Below are 13,556 nucleotides of genomic sequence, written 5' to 3'. Positions count from 1 at the left end.
TTTTAAAAATCATGCAATCAACAAATGTATTTTTTGGTTTGACTTACAGTAATTTTTCAATGAAATATGTATGTCATTCAATATTGTTTTAAACTGATGTTATCATAATCCAAAAACAAGCCAGCATAAAACCCTATATTCTTCCTGTTTTGGATTGATATTGTTGACCCCTATTTTTAGTTTAAAATATTTTTTTGTAATTATATATAAAAACTCAACAGAACTGTTATTTATCCTGTTGGAGAAATATAAACAGTTTCAGTCATCATAGCCAAAGCTGCAAATTGAAAAGTTAAATAGTGGATGCATGGAAAAATAAATGCAACGTAACCTCAAAATAGTCAAATCTTTATTCAAAAGAAAGTAAACAACAAAATACTGGATTGGATAAGATGATGAATATGAGCCCAATAGGACTTTGAGTCACTGTCTGGGATTGTGTATCATGCCTTTGTAGGCACTAAAACAATAGAATGTTACTGCCAGTACTCCTCACTGCTCTGTTAGGCATTATAAAGCACAGTGATTAATTCTGACAAGGTACTTGCATACAAAAAGAATGTTTATCTGGCTGGAGTCCTTTCATTCTAGTCTGCCGTTATCAGATTCTGGAAGGCACTGAACCTTTTATCAAATCTCTTTTTTTTCCCCCCCCTCTCTTTTTTCTCCCTCTAGTCTCTCTCAATGATATACTTAGAGAGACAAATCTCCTGTTTACTGTACCAGACAGTCCGGTTGTGCAATTAATTAGTGTTACAAAACTTGCATTTCCAGGCAGGTCTTGTTGTTTACAGCTTGCCTCAGTCACCACAGGAACAACAGGTTAAATGTCAAGGTTTGTGTTTACAAAGAAAATACCAACAGCCCCACATAATTAACATTTAGCATGGACAATACACTAATTTATTGACTAAAAATCCATTTTAATTCAGACATTTTTAAGTTCAAGATTCAGATTGAAAGTAACACAAGTAAGAAATTGGAAAAGAGTAAATTATGAGGAAATTAGTGTGGAATTAAAGGTATACAGTGGAACTCTTTCAAAGGATAATTAATAGAGCTCAAGTGAAAGAGGAAAGAAATAGCTGAGGTACAGAAGTTCCATAGAAGATGGGATAGTGCCAGAGGACTGGTAATACTTTTCCTAAAGACATAAAGGGAGATAGAATAAAATCTGGGGACTATAGACTCTAGGCTTAATGACAGTGATGGAAAGAACACTGGAATCTATCCTAATGGAAGTGATTCTATAGAGAGAAAATAAAATAAAATAGTATAATAAAAAAAGACTAAGTCACACTTCACTAATCTGATAGAGCTGGTTGAAGGGATAATGGAAAGAGCAGAACAGGGCAATGCAGTAGATGTCATACTTAGATTATCAAAAAGCTTTTGATAAGACATCACATGGTAGACTCAAAACAAAATACAGTTTAAAATTATGGAACAAATAGTTGAACAGAGAGCAAATTGGCTAAAAAAATAGAATGCAGAGTGTAGAGGAAAAGGGTGATCATTCAGATTGGAGGCAAGTGTTCCAGAAAAGTCAGTGCTGAGACCACTGTTATAATTTACATTAACGATTTGGACTTAGAAATAGATAACTCTGTTAGATTTTTATACGATACTTTCCTGGGGGGGATATAGTTAACACTGAGGAAGAAATATAAGAAGTCATTAGAAAATTTAATGACGGGACAGTTAACAGCAAATTAATTTTAATACAGATAACAGTAGATCATGGCGTATAAGTCAACCTTTGGAGCCACAAAATCCTTACAAAAACAGGAATTGACTTGTGCGCCGAGGATAATATGTGAACCGCTGGCGTTGGTGCAGGAGGATCCATTTCTGTTTGTCAGCCGTTGTGCTCCTCTGTGTGGGCATGTCTTAAACTCCCACGCATCTTCTTGGCAACATGGCCCATATTGCCTGCTTGACCCCGTGTGCTGACTTATAAAACGAGCACGATCCTAAACGTGTGTCTCTGAGATGAAAACTTGAGGCCAACTTCTAATAACTAAAGTATAGCCCTAAACATGCACTTATTTGCTGAAAAATGTGGAATGGGACTGGTGACCAATATGCTAAGTGTAGGCCTAAACGTGCATTTTGGCACCAAAACAAAGGGGTTGTTTTATATGCAGGTCAACTTATGTGGTGCATAGGAGGCGATGCACTGGTAGAAGAAACAGACACCACCTAACCTTAGAAATTAAGGAACTGAATGAGTTATAAGAGCAATGGGATCTAGGCAGAAAGTTGAATAAATTATTAAAAGCATCATTATAGGTCAGCAAAGCAATTAAAAATGCTAACAAAGCACTTATTTTTTTCTAGGGATTCGAAATTTAAACTGTAGTGATGTTATGTTAAACCTGTATAGGACCCCATTCTGGTCTCCACACTATACAAAAAGACATAGAAGTGCTGGAGAAAGTACAAAAAAAATTACAAGTTTGGTACTAGAAATGAAACATTACAGCTATCAGGGAAGCTTAAATAGGTTGGCACTTTTTCTTGAGAAAGGAGAAAACGTAGAGCAGAGCTGATAAAGGTTTTTAAAATTTTCACAGGGTAGATGTAGACAGGACATTTTGTAGGAGAATCCAGAACTTCGAGGCCACAAATACAAGATAGCTACTAATAACTCTGATAGGAAAATAAGAAGAAATATCTTTACTCCGAGTGGTTAGAATGTGGAACTCATTACCACAGAAAGTGACTGATAGATATTTCCAAAGCTAGGCGAGTACATGGGAGGAAACTCGTGTGCACCAGCTAATTGGGCCGAGTGGCCTGTTTCTGTGCTGCATATTTTACGTACTGGAAAGTGACTCCTGAATTTAAAGCAACAAAGTCATACAAGGTGAGACTAGATATATCTGTTTCATTTGTACGTTACATCCCAATTGAGGGCCTAAAGTGCAGATGCTCCCTAACCAGTTAGTCCTTGCCCCCTAACCCTGATCCTCCTTATGCTGATGACCTCAGAGTGGCTGTTGGATGTTCCATCTTCTCTCCCACCCCGCCACCCCCAAAACCCACATCCAGACCATCCAGTAAAGGTTGCCGTGGCTGTTCTGGTCTATGGAATTCATTGCCACAGAAGGCTGTGGAGGCCAGGTCATTGAGTGTATTTAAGACCGAGATAGGTAGGTTCTTGATTGGTAAGGGGATCAAAGGTTATGGAGAGAAGGCGGGAGAATGGGGTTGAGAAACCTATCAACCATGATTGAATGGCGGAGCAGACTTGATGGGCCGAATAGCCTAATTTCTGCTCCTATGTCTTATGGTCAAACCCGTTGGACTTGTGTCTGGCTGCTGGAATGGCTACAGATTTTCAGAGCCTTGCACTTTTACAGATTTTTTTTATTCTTTCTGCTTCATATAGTGGACTGGCTGTCGGAATCTATACTACAAATTCACCTGAAGCCTGTCACTATGTAGCAAGTGATAGTCAAGCTAATATCATGGTCGTAGAGAACAACAAACAACTACAGAAGATCCTGCAGGTTTGTGGGCTATTCCTGGAATTGTGCATTGAATCAGGGTTGTTTAAAAAAAGATAAAATATTTTCATTGTCAGTAATTGTTTACTATATGGTCAGCTAAGAGCCATAACATTGTGCTTGAGTGTATGGATCAACCAAATGATGTATATGATTTCTTCTAATTAATTAATGGTAGTAAATATATACATTTATTGTGATCAGTCCATTGTATTTCTTGAGAATGCAGTGTAAGATTTAAATTCTAAGAGTTGGGATCTATTATTCTTGGATACACACTCTAGTGTTCCTTGTGCTCCCACTGTGTTAATCCTTCATTATATTTAGTTAATGTCTTCATTTTCTATTCTTACTACTTGATATTCATGGAGTTTTCCTCCAGCCATTAAGCACTATAGCAGGACATTCAGGGCTGTCAGTTCTAAACCAATATTTGCCCCCCACATCTAACCCTTCTTCTCTGCTGCACATCAAATCCTTGGCACCCCGTCCACAAGTATTCATTCCCTCCACCACCAACACACAGTAGCAGCAGCATGTACCATCTACAAGATGCACTGCAGCAACTCACCCAGGCTCCTTAGGCAGCACCTTCCAAACCCAGGACCACTACCATCTAGAGGAACAAGTGCAGCAGAGACACATGGGAACCCTCCAAGCCACTCACCATCCTGACTTGGAAATATATCCCCGTTCCTTCACTGTCGTTGGGTCAAAATGCTCAAACTCCCTCCCCAACAGCACTCTGGGTGTACCTACACCACATGGACTGCAGTGGTTCAAGAAGGCAGCTCACCATGACCTTCTCAAGGGCAATTAGGGATGGGCAATAAATGCTGGCCTAGCCAGCGACACCCACATCCCATGAATGCATTTTTAAAATCCTTTATTCCTCTTTTTTTTCAATAAATTACCTTTCCATTTATAAAGGGGTACAATGCTTTAACAACAGTTTGTGGCAGAATATTCTACATCCCAACCATTCTCTCTGTAGAGAATTTTATTTCTAATCTTTTTTTAAATTCTTTCTTTAATTATCATCCATTTTTGCCTTCCTGTTACCATTTGGCAGCCATGAGACTGATGACTATTTATCTCATCAAGACTTTGTGTTCTTAATTGTTTATTTTAATAATGTGAATGAATGTATTAAGCACTTGCATTCTAATATCACACATAGCAATTTCTAGGTTTCAATATCTTTAATGGAATATCATCACTTGCACGGTTAGCTTGTGCATGTGTTTATTTTTGTGTTTTTGCATGTGTGTAATATATAATTCCTTTTTCAGATTCAGGATCGGCTTCCGCACCTCAAAGCAATTGTGCAGTACAAGGATGAACTGAAGGAGAAGAGACCAAATCTTTACACTGTAGGTATAACTAAGATTCAGCCTAAGAAACATTTTTGGATTTGAATAATCATGTAGCAATGTCAAATACCAATTGATTGAAGCAATTTATTCTCATTATGCAGCACAAACATTTTCAACAATGCTGGTAACCAGATGTCTGGTATTTATAATTAGCTACTAAACAGCAAAACATTCCCTTAAAGGCAACAATAGGGTGGTAGTTAACATGTACAAAGACCAGAGTCAGGATTATCAGTTAACCAAAGAAGAAAGTTCAGAAAAGTTTTTTTCCCATATTGAGGCAAAGACTACCCCAGAATTTAAAAAAAGAATTGATTAGATATTTTAAAAGGGAAGAATATAAAAGGAAACTGGATTAGATCAGATGGCTTCCTTTGAAGATCTGCCACTGATACAAATGAGATTAAAAGCCTCCTCCTTTGCTATAATTTTGATGGTTCTTTTCTGATGTATACAACTAGGTTGTCCCAGTGAGTGTGCTCAGTTACCCTAGTCTGGTACTACTCTCCAGTTCTGGACTGCTCACTGTTGCTTCATAGCACTGATGGTGGAAGAAGCTTTCCACTGAATTCAAATCTTCTCTTCCCTGGGGAGCCAGTGCGACTTCACTAAGCATCTTGTGCACCGGACACATTTTCAGTTTTTAGCTGGTTGTTTCCTGATGTATGATTTTGTTTTATTATATGTTACATCTCCATATCTTTATCATTTTTATTTATTCTGTTATCTCGTGTTTCTGTTGTAAAGTATTGTAAAATATAACCTGAGTCTTTGCTGATGAGCATGAGAGGGACTCAGTAAATTTCACTTGGCCTATGACTTGCTATGGATAAAGTATTAGAAGGTGCCCTGAAAGAAAGGAGAATGAAATGCCTAGATAGGTATAGTATAGTGAGAGGGAGTCAACTTGGGTTTATTCTGGGGTAGGTTTAGCTAACCAATTTACTGGAGGTTTTTTTCTTTTGAGGTAGAATATTCTCAAGAAGCAGATTTGTCTTCAACTTCTGGAGATGTCTCTGATAATGTGCTTTCTTATATCTCCAAAAGTGGGCAGAATTCATGCAGCTTGGGAAGGATGTGCCCGACTCACAACTTGACGAGATCATTGCCTCCCAGAAACCGAATCAATGTTGCACGCTCATCTATACTTCGGGGACTACTGGACTGCCAAAGGGAGTCATGCTGAGCCATGATAATGTAAGAGATACGCTGTTAACACGATGTATGTTGTTCATGCTTGATTTAATGTCACAGCCTATTATAGCCTTTTTTAAAAAAAAATGTAGTTTTCCATTTTAAAGTAAAATCAGTTAAGTTCTTGATTTAGGCCTAAAAATATCATGGGCTGAAGTTTTGTTTAGTAGGCCCTGATTTCGTCACTGTGAGGAAATACAGGTTGGGAACCCACCCGAAGGGAAGTTTTTGAAGAGGTGGCCAGTTAAGTGACTGCTTCTGAGAGCCCCATCCAATTAGGTGGCCCTCCAGCATTGAGAGATTGGCAGGCCCATCAGCAGAGGTCGGAGCTGCTGATGCAGGTAAGAGAGAGAGAGAGGTCACCTCGAGATGAAGGTGCCCCTGATATGACTTGAAAAGTTTTTCATAGTTTTAAAAAAAAGGCCACAGGTGCCAGGCCATTGTTGTGGAAGGGCAACCCCTCCACTAGGCAGCCAGCAACCTCAGAGGGGTAGGTGGGTTCCCTAGTTTGGATGGAGTCCTAGCCCTCTAAATCCCGCCCAGCCCTGGTCTGCTACTGGAAGACAGCTTATAACCCCTTGACCATGTTTCAGCCTCAGCGGGCTCTTGTTGAGTGGCAAGATAAGCTTGTTAATTGGCCTAATAGACTACCTGCTTGCGGCCAAGATGCTGTCACCCTCCCAATACTTCCGGAGGCTGGATCATAGCGGGAGAGAGCTCCACATATTTGAATCCACGGCTGCCTGTCTTTCAACCTCACCCTCTATTTGGCTGAGCGGGGAGAGATGGTGGCATAGTGGTAATGTCACAGGGCTAGTAATCCAGAGGCCCAGGCTAATGCCCAGCGGACAGGGGTTCAAATCCCACCTTGACAGCTGGTGGAATTTGAATTCAGTTAATAAAATCTGGAATCTAAAGTTAGTCTCAGTAACGGTGACCATGAAGCTATCATTGATTGTCTTAAAAACCCACCTGGGTCACTAATGCCCTTTAGGGAATGAAATCTGCTATCCTTACTTGGTTTGGCCTTGTATGACTCCTGACCACAGCAATGTGGGTGACTCTTACCTTCGAAATAACCTAGCAAGCCACTCAATTCAAGGGCAATTAGGGCTGGGCAGCAAATGTTGGTCTTGTCAGTGATACCTACATTCCAAGAATAAAGGACCAGTGTCTATATCTCATTCTGTTAGCTGTAGTGGCCCATGAGAGAGAGAGAGAGAAAAAAAAGCTTTAATATTGAAAACTGTTAAATTTTGTTGAATTAATTGGAGTTGTAATAATGTGCACAATGTTTTTGTTTTTATTGCTTTTTGATTATCAGTTTTATTTAGTTTTTTTTTATATCTTTCTCAAATTTTTATATTCACCAATTTTTGTTGTGACATTTGCTTTTTTTTTCTAATGCAGTACTAGTTGTATTAGTCCCCCAACTGGATGTAGCTGTACCAATACTGCATTACTTATACTAAGCCAGCATATACAATGGAATTCTTATCACTCCACACCACACACCATCCTGACATGGATCCATCTTCACTGTTCCTTCAATGTTGTTGGGTTAAAATTCATACCACCACCTACCCCACAAAAACCATTGAGTTTAACTTGCCTGTTCTGAGCACTCCCCAGGACCAAATTCTTTCTTTTCTCCAAAAAAAAAATGGCCTTTCTTGAGGCCATTCAAAGATTCTGGTTTGGGTTCTTCAATATGGTGCACATTCTGTACATTTGCACCTGAAAATTACAAATGCAATCCAACACATGGCGTTGGACCCTTATGCATATTTCACCTGCCCTTCGCTGGAAACAGGCAGACCATTGGCTCGTCCTTTTATAGATCTGCCCAAAGATTGCACTAGGTAGGCTTTGTGCGTTGCTAAACTCCCCCTCACACCTTCATCGCCAGCCCAACAGTTGAAAATTGCTTCCCTTCATATCTTAAAAGCTCTCTATGTTTACAAAGAGCAATATATCCTGATCTTTCCCCTGATCCTTGGATAAATTTATGCCCTCTAGTTATAGATTCAAACGTTACCAATTGGCTTGTCCGAAAAGAACTCCAGTCTCTTGTCCTTGGTATTGTCATGTTGAATTCTGCTCTATTTGCTCTAAGACCCTGTTTATTTTTTTAAAAGCAAAACTAATCTAATTATGTTATGGTCACTTTTTCTTAGACCTTTGCATCACTTACATTGCCTACTTGTCCTACTTAATTTTATGGAATTTGATCCAGCACTCTCCCATTTCTTTGGCTAACAACATACCAATCTAGAACGATGTCCCTTCTCTTTATTCTTGCATTTTTTTTTTACCCAAGTCCATCTTTGGATTGTTAAAGTCACTCACTAGTATGATTCTGTTGTTCTCCCCTCAGTTTTGTCAAAGCCCACCTCTTTAAGATGAAAATGTTTTATGTTCTTTGGTTGAAGAGCTATGTTTTAATGCAAGCCATTAGAGCATTTATCTTTAGTTCTGATGAAGATTCATACGGACTCGAAATGTTAACTCTGTCTTCCTCTCCACAGATGCTGTCAGATCTGCTGAGTTTTTCCAGCTATTTTTGTTTTTGTTTCAGATTCAGATTTCCAGCATCTGCAATATTTTACTTTTATCAGAGCATTTAGCTTCTTGACTACATACAAAAATTAAACCAAAATGACCTTTTTCAAAAATTACATTTTATACACAAAAATACAAAAAGTTTCTAATTCAGGGTGAAATAAAGAATTTCTATCGTATTTATAAGTGTACTTTGTAGCAATATAACTTAGATGTCACCGCCTGTACGCACCATCCTCCAAGTGTCCATCCCCACAGGCTAAGTGGCAGCAATCTGAGCAGAACTGCCTTTGCTGATGTAGGTTCAGCAGATGCTGTAAATTTGAAACTGAAACATAAAGGAAAAGAACCTATATTAATTTTTCAAGCACAATAGATGTGTTGGTTATTTATTACTTCCCACCAAGGGAATACCATCATCACGAGAACTGCTGCCATTCAAAAAGATGGCATGCTGTCCCCTCGGGACAAAATGGGATGACTAAAGAATGGACTATGCTGGCATCACACTCCTCAGGAGGGGGTGGGAATAATGAAAGCTGTGCATTATGTTTAGTAATACATTTCTGGCTGTGGGGCCATTAAAATACTTCTTTTATAACTGCAGCTAACATGGACAGCTTATGCAGCAGGAAATATGGTGAATCTGCGACCAGCTACTGAGAGTCAAGAAGCAATTGTTAGTTACCTGCCACTTAGTCATATTGCTGCACAAATGATTGACATCTGGTTGTCCATAAAGTTTGGAGGAACCATTTATTTTGCACAACCTGATGCACTGAAGGTAAAAAAAAATTCAGCACGAAATGTGTTTATTTTAATTCAGTGTTTGTTTTTAATGCTTCTCTGAGGTCTGCATATCCATAAGGAGAGAAGTTATGTATTTACTGACTTCTCCACAATTGGAAATGAAGCAGTTTCTGTGATTTTCTTGCAGGAGGAAGAATGCAAATGGTTTCCTTTTGCAGCGCAGGATTTCCTGTAGCCTTCCAGTGCCCCAGTTGTGAGCGAGTGCAGCAATGTCAAACAATTGTCAAACAATGTCAAAAGCAACTTGTATTTATAAAGCACTTTCTTAACATAGGAAAACATCCTGTAGTGATTAACAAGCCCATAGTTAAATAAAAATTGACACAAATCCAAAGGAGGAAATATTAGGAACAATGTTCCCTCTAATTTCCAGAAGGTATTTGATAAAGTGCCAGATCAAAGGTTATTGCAGAAAATAAAAGCTCATAATGTAGTGGGTAACATATTGGCATGGATAGGAGAGTGTTTAGCTAACAGGAAGCAGAGAGTTGGCATAAATAGGTTTTTTTCTGGTTGGCAGGATGTGACAAGTGGTGTGCCACAGGGATTAGTGCTGGGGCCTCAACTTTTTGCAATTTCTATAAATGACTTGGATGAAGGGACTGAAGGAATAGTTGCTAAATTGCAAACGACACAAAGAAAGGTAGGAAAGTAAATTGTGAAGAGGAGGTAAAGAAGCTACAAAGTGACATAGGTTAAATGAGCGGGCAAAGATCTGGCAAATGGAGTATAATGCGGGCAAATGTGATATCGTTCATTTTGGCAGGAAGAATAAAAAAGCTTATTATCTAAATGGTGAGAGATTGCAGAACTCAGATGAAGAGGGATCTGGGTGTCCTAGTGCATGAATCACAAAAGGTTAGTATGCAGGTACAGCAGGTAATTAGCAAAGCTAATAGAATGTTATCATTTATTATGAGGGGTGTTGATTACAAAAGTAGGGAGGTTATGCTTCAGTTGCACGGGGCATTGGTGAGACCACATCTAGAGTATTGTGTAAAGTACTGGCCTCCTTAAAGAAAGATTTAAATGCATTAGAAGCAGCTCAGAGAAGGTTTACTAGCCTAATACCAGGAATGGATGGATTGTCTTGTGAGGAAAGGCTGGACAGGTTAGGCTTGTATCCACTGGAATTTAGAAGAGTAAGAGGCGACTTGATTGAAACCTTTAAGATCCTGAGGGGTCTTGGCAGGGTGGATGTGGTGAGGATGTTTCCTATTGTGGGAGAATCTAGAACTAGGGGATCACTGTTTAAAAATAAGGGGTCGTTCATTCAAGACAGAGATGAGGAGAAATTTTTCCTGAGGGTTGAGAGTCTTTGGAACTCTCTTCCTCAAAAGGCAGTGAAAGCAGAGTCTTTGAAAATTTTCAAAGAAAAGCGAGATAGATTCCTGATTAACAAGGCGGTGAAAGGTTATCAGGGGTAGGCAGGAATGTGAGATTGAGGTTATATTCAGATCAGCCATGATCTTATTAAATGGCGGAGCAGGCTCAAGGAGCTGAGTGGCCTCCTCTTCCTAATTTGTATGTTCTGTTTGCTGTGGGTGACCTATTTGTTGCGTCGAGCGGTCTCTTTAAGATTGCCATGCACCTCTAAAAGGAACATTGCTTGGATGCAGCTGTGCAGCAATCGGCATGCTCCTGATTACTGCACTGCCACACATCCGTGCAGCTTAGGGGGGGAGCGTTAATGAGCAGAGGTGACTGAAAGCTTGGTGTGTCGTTAGATTTTTAAGGATGGTCCTAAAGGTGGGGAGAGAGGCAGAGTGGTTTAGGGAGGGACTTTCAGAGTTTTGGGCTGAACAATTGGAGACCACCATTGGTGGGCAAAAAGGTGGGGTGGGGTGCAGTGGTACATAAGAGGCTAGAGTTGGCAGAACACAGAGCTCATGGTGGGTAAGGCTGGGATTCTTGATTGAAGCAGAAATAATGTAAGCATTTAAGAGTTAGATAAGTGATGCATGGAATGGGTACTAAAGGGATATTACAATGGCTAAATGAATTCTATTCATTTGAAGGATAAACGCCAACACAGACTATTTGGACCAAACGACCTTTCTTTGCATTTGGAGGAAGCATTTTGCATTTCAAAGTTTTGGTGTTAAAATTCAGATTAATTTAAATATGGTAGCTAGTTTGTATGAATGTAATCATCCTCAGTTTTCTGTCCAAAGGCAGGTCCGTGGTGATTATTCGGTAAACCATGGCAAAGTGCTGTAATTTTCATTTTGGCTAGGGCACGAGGTAGGCCCCAAGCCTGCCTCAGCTGGAACGGGGATTGAACCCCACGCTGTTGACATCAATCCAATCTACATGCTAGCCATCTAGCCAACTGAGCTAAAATGGATTGATCCAAATTGTTGAGTTGAAATTGGCATTAAAGTGATTGGGATTGAATTTGGCACTTCTGTGTTACTCAATTTGATAGAAAAGGATGAAGGAGACCAGGCCAAGGACATTGTGGAGGTCAGTATGTTCCAGAAGTCACTGCCTGTACAAATCTTAGCCTTAATCTAATCATGGAGTGAAGAATACTGAGGGGAGAGGTATCCACCTATTTAGTGCTACTGTACATAATGTGTGGATATGTCAGGCCTTTTACATGCAGCACCTGTTGAAAGCACTACTGTATTAGGGCTTGTGACTTGAGAGTCCCTTTTTTCTTGGTATGACCATTTCACAGTACACCTTACTGAAAGAATTATTTGGGGTGCAAATAAATTTACTCTTGGGTTCTAATTATGGTTTACTTCAGGGCTCTTTGGTGATGACGATGAAGGAGGTGCATCCTACAGCATTTATGGGTGTGCCTCGTGTCTGGGAGAAGATGCAAGAGAAAATGAAGACTGTAGGCGCAAAATCCTCGACCATAAAGAGGAAAATGGCTTCCTGGGCAAAAGATGTTGGTTTAAAAACCAATCTAAATCGCATGAATGGGTATGTGTAAAGCAGGGTGTACTATGATGTTGTGATGTCTAGTTTTCTCTCTCTCTCTCTGCAACCATTTGTTCAATTGTCTTGTAACTGCACAACTGAGGTTGCCCAGGTAAACTCTGTGCAGCAAAGGGTTTTTGTTTCTGACGTGAACACTGCGAACTGAACTTTGTGGTCAGTGGAAGCGGGCAACCTGCAATTTCCCACCGCTGGCCAACATGCCGGCTTAGTCCCACCTCGGGGGCCATTTTCAAACAGGCCAGGTCATGGTGAAATGGCTACCCATCCATGAACGGCAAGTAGCCAATAAAGGCTGTTAACTCGAGCACCATCCAGTTGGCAGACAGGCCTGGCCCAGTGGCCGGAAACATTGTCAGTGAAAGTGGGTGGTCTCCTAGTGCCAAACCAGGAAGCCAGTGCCCCAGAAATATTAACCCCCCCCCCCCCCCTTCCATCCTAGTGCCAATGTTGAAAGGTGTTTTGCAGCCTGCATTGTGGAGGGGCTCCCTGTCACAATGGCATTCTGACGTTGAAAGTGCTGAGAGGGCACCTCCATCTTGAGGCACCCCTTTTTTTTTCTCCCTTATGTGCAAGGGCGGCCTCCTGCGCTTCTCTGTGTTGAAGGGCCTCCTGTATTACCTCCAGCATCAGGAGAATGCCACCCTGCTCACCCCCCCCCCCCCCATGCCATCCTCAATTGACCGGCAAGCATGCTCCCTGGCCGTTAATTTGGCCATTCCTTTGAAAATTGAGTGGGGTGACTGTTTCCTATAGCGGTGCAGGGTCGGGCACAGGATTTGATCCTGGCATCAGGGTCCTGACCCCAAAATAAAAATCCTGCCCTGCAGTTTTTTAAAAAAATGTTTCCAGTCAGCTTATAATTAAGCTTTGTGATATTTTGAAATTTGAGATATAACAATTTAGTTTGTACTTTTCCTGTAATGAAGCCTGTCTATCGAGGCTGCTTCTGTGAACCTCATAACATCTGATCACAGCACAGCTTATCACTTAGTTTCTGTGCTGGGAACAGGCAGGGAGATTAAACATTTCTCCAAAGGTATACAAAATGTCAAAGCCAAGCACTTTTACTGTTCCTCAGGCAAATCTTCAAAAATGGCACTTCACTCCCACCCAAATAGGTTTCCCAATTCAGTCGCATTAACAGCTG

At 40.4% G+C, this 13,556-nt stretch overlaps 1 protein-coding gene across 3 annotated transcripts in view; it reads left to right on the top strand.

Annotated features, from left to right (window-relative positions):
- The window catches only part of acsbg2 (acyl-CoA synthetase bubblegum family member 2), a 52,343-nt gene that overhangs the window by 23,656 nt on the left and 15,131 nt on the right, over positions 1 to 13,556 (top strand). For all 3 annotated transcript variants that reach the window (XM_041205143.1, XM_041205142.1, XM_041205144.1), the window contains exons 6-10: positions 3,395 to 3,515; positions 4,805 to 4,885; positions 5,936 to 6,085; positions 9,252 to 9,428; positions 12,210 to 12,391. In XM_041205143.1, the coding sequence (XP_041061077.1) occupies positions 3,395 to 3,515; positions 4,805 to 4,885; positions 5,936 to 6,085; positions 9,252 to 9,428; positions 12,210 to 12,391 (711 nt within the window). The remainder of the gene's footprint in view (positions 1 to 3,394; positions 3,516 to 4,804; positions 4,886 to 5,935; positions 6,086 to 9,251; positions 9,429 to 12,209; positions 12,392 to 13,556) is intronic.

Source organism: Carcharodon carcharias, chromosome 14 (genome assembly GCF_017639515.1).
Source record: "Carcharodon carcharias isolate sCarCar2 chromosome 14, sCarCar2.pri, whole genome shotgun sequence".
Taxonomy (NCBI): Eukaryota; Metazoa; Chordata; class Chondrichthyes; order Lamniformes; family Lamnidae; genus Carcharodon; species Carcharodon carcharias.
The sequence above is the reverse complement of the archived record's forward strand: the minus strand, read 5'-3'. Positions and strand labels throughout refer to the sequence as shown.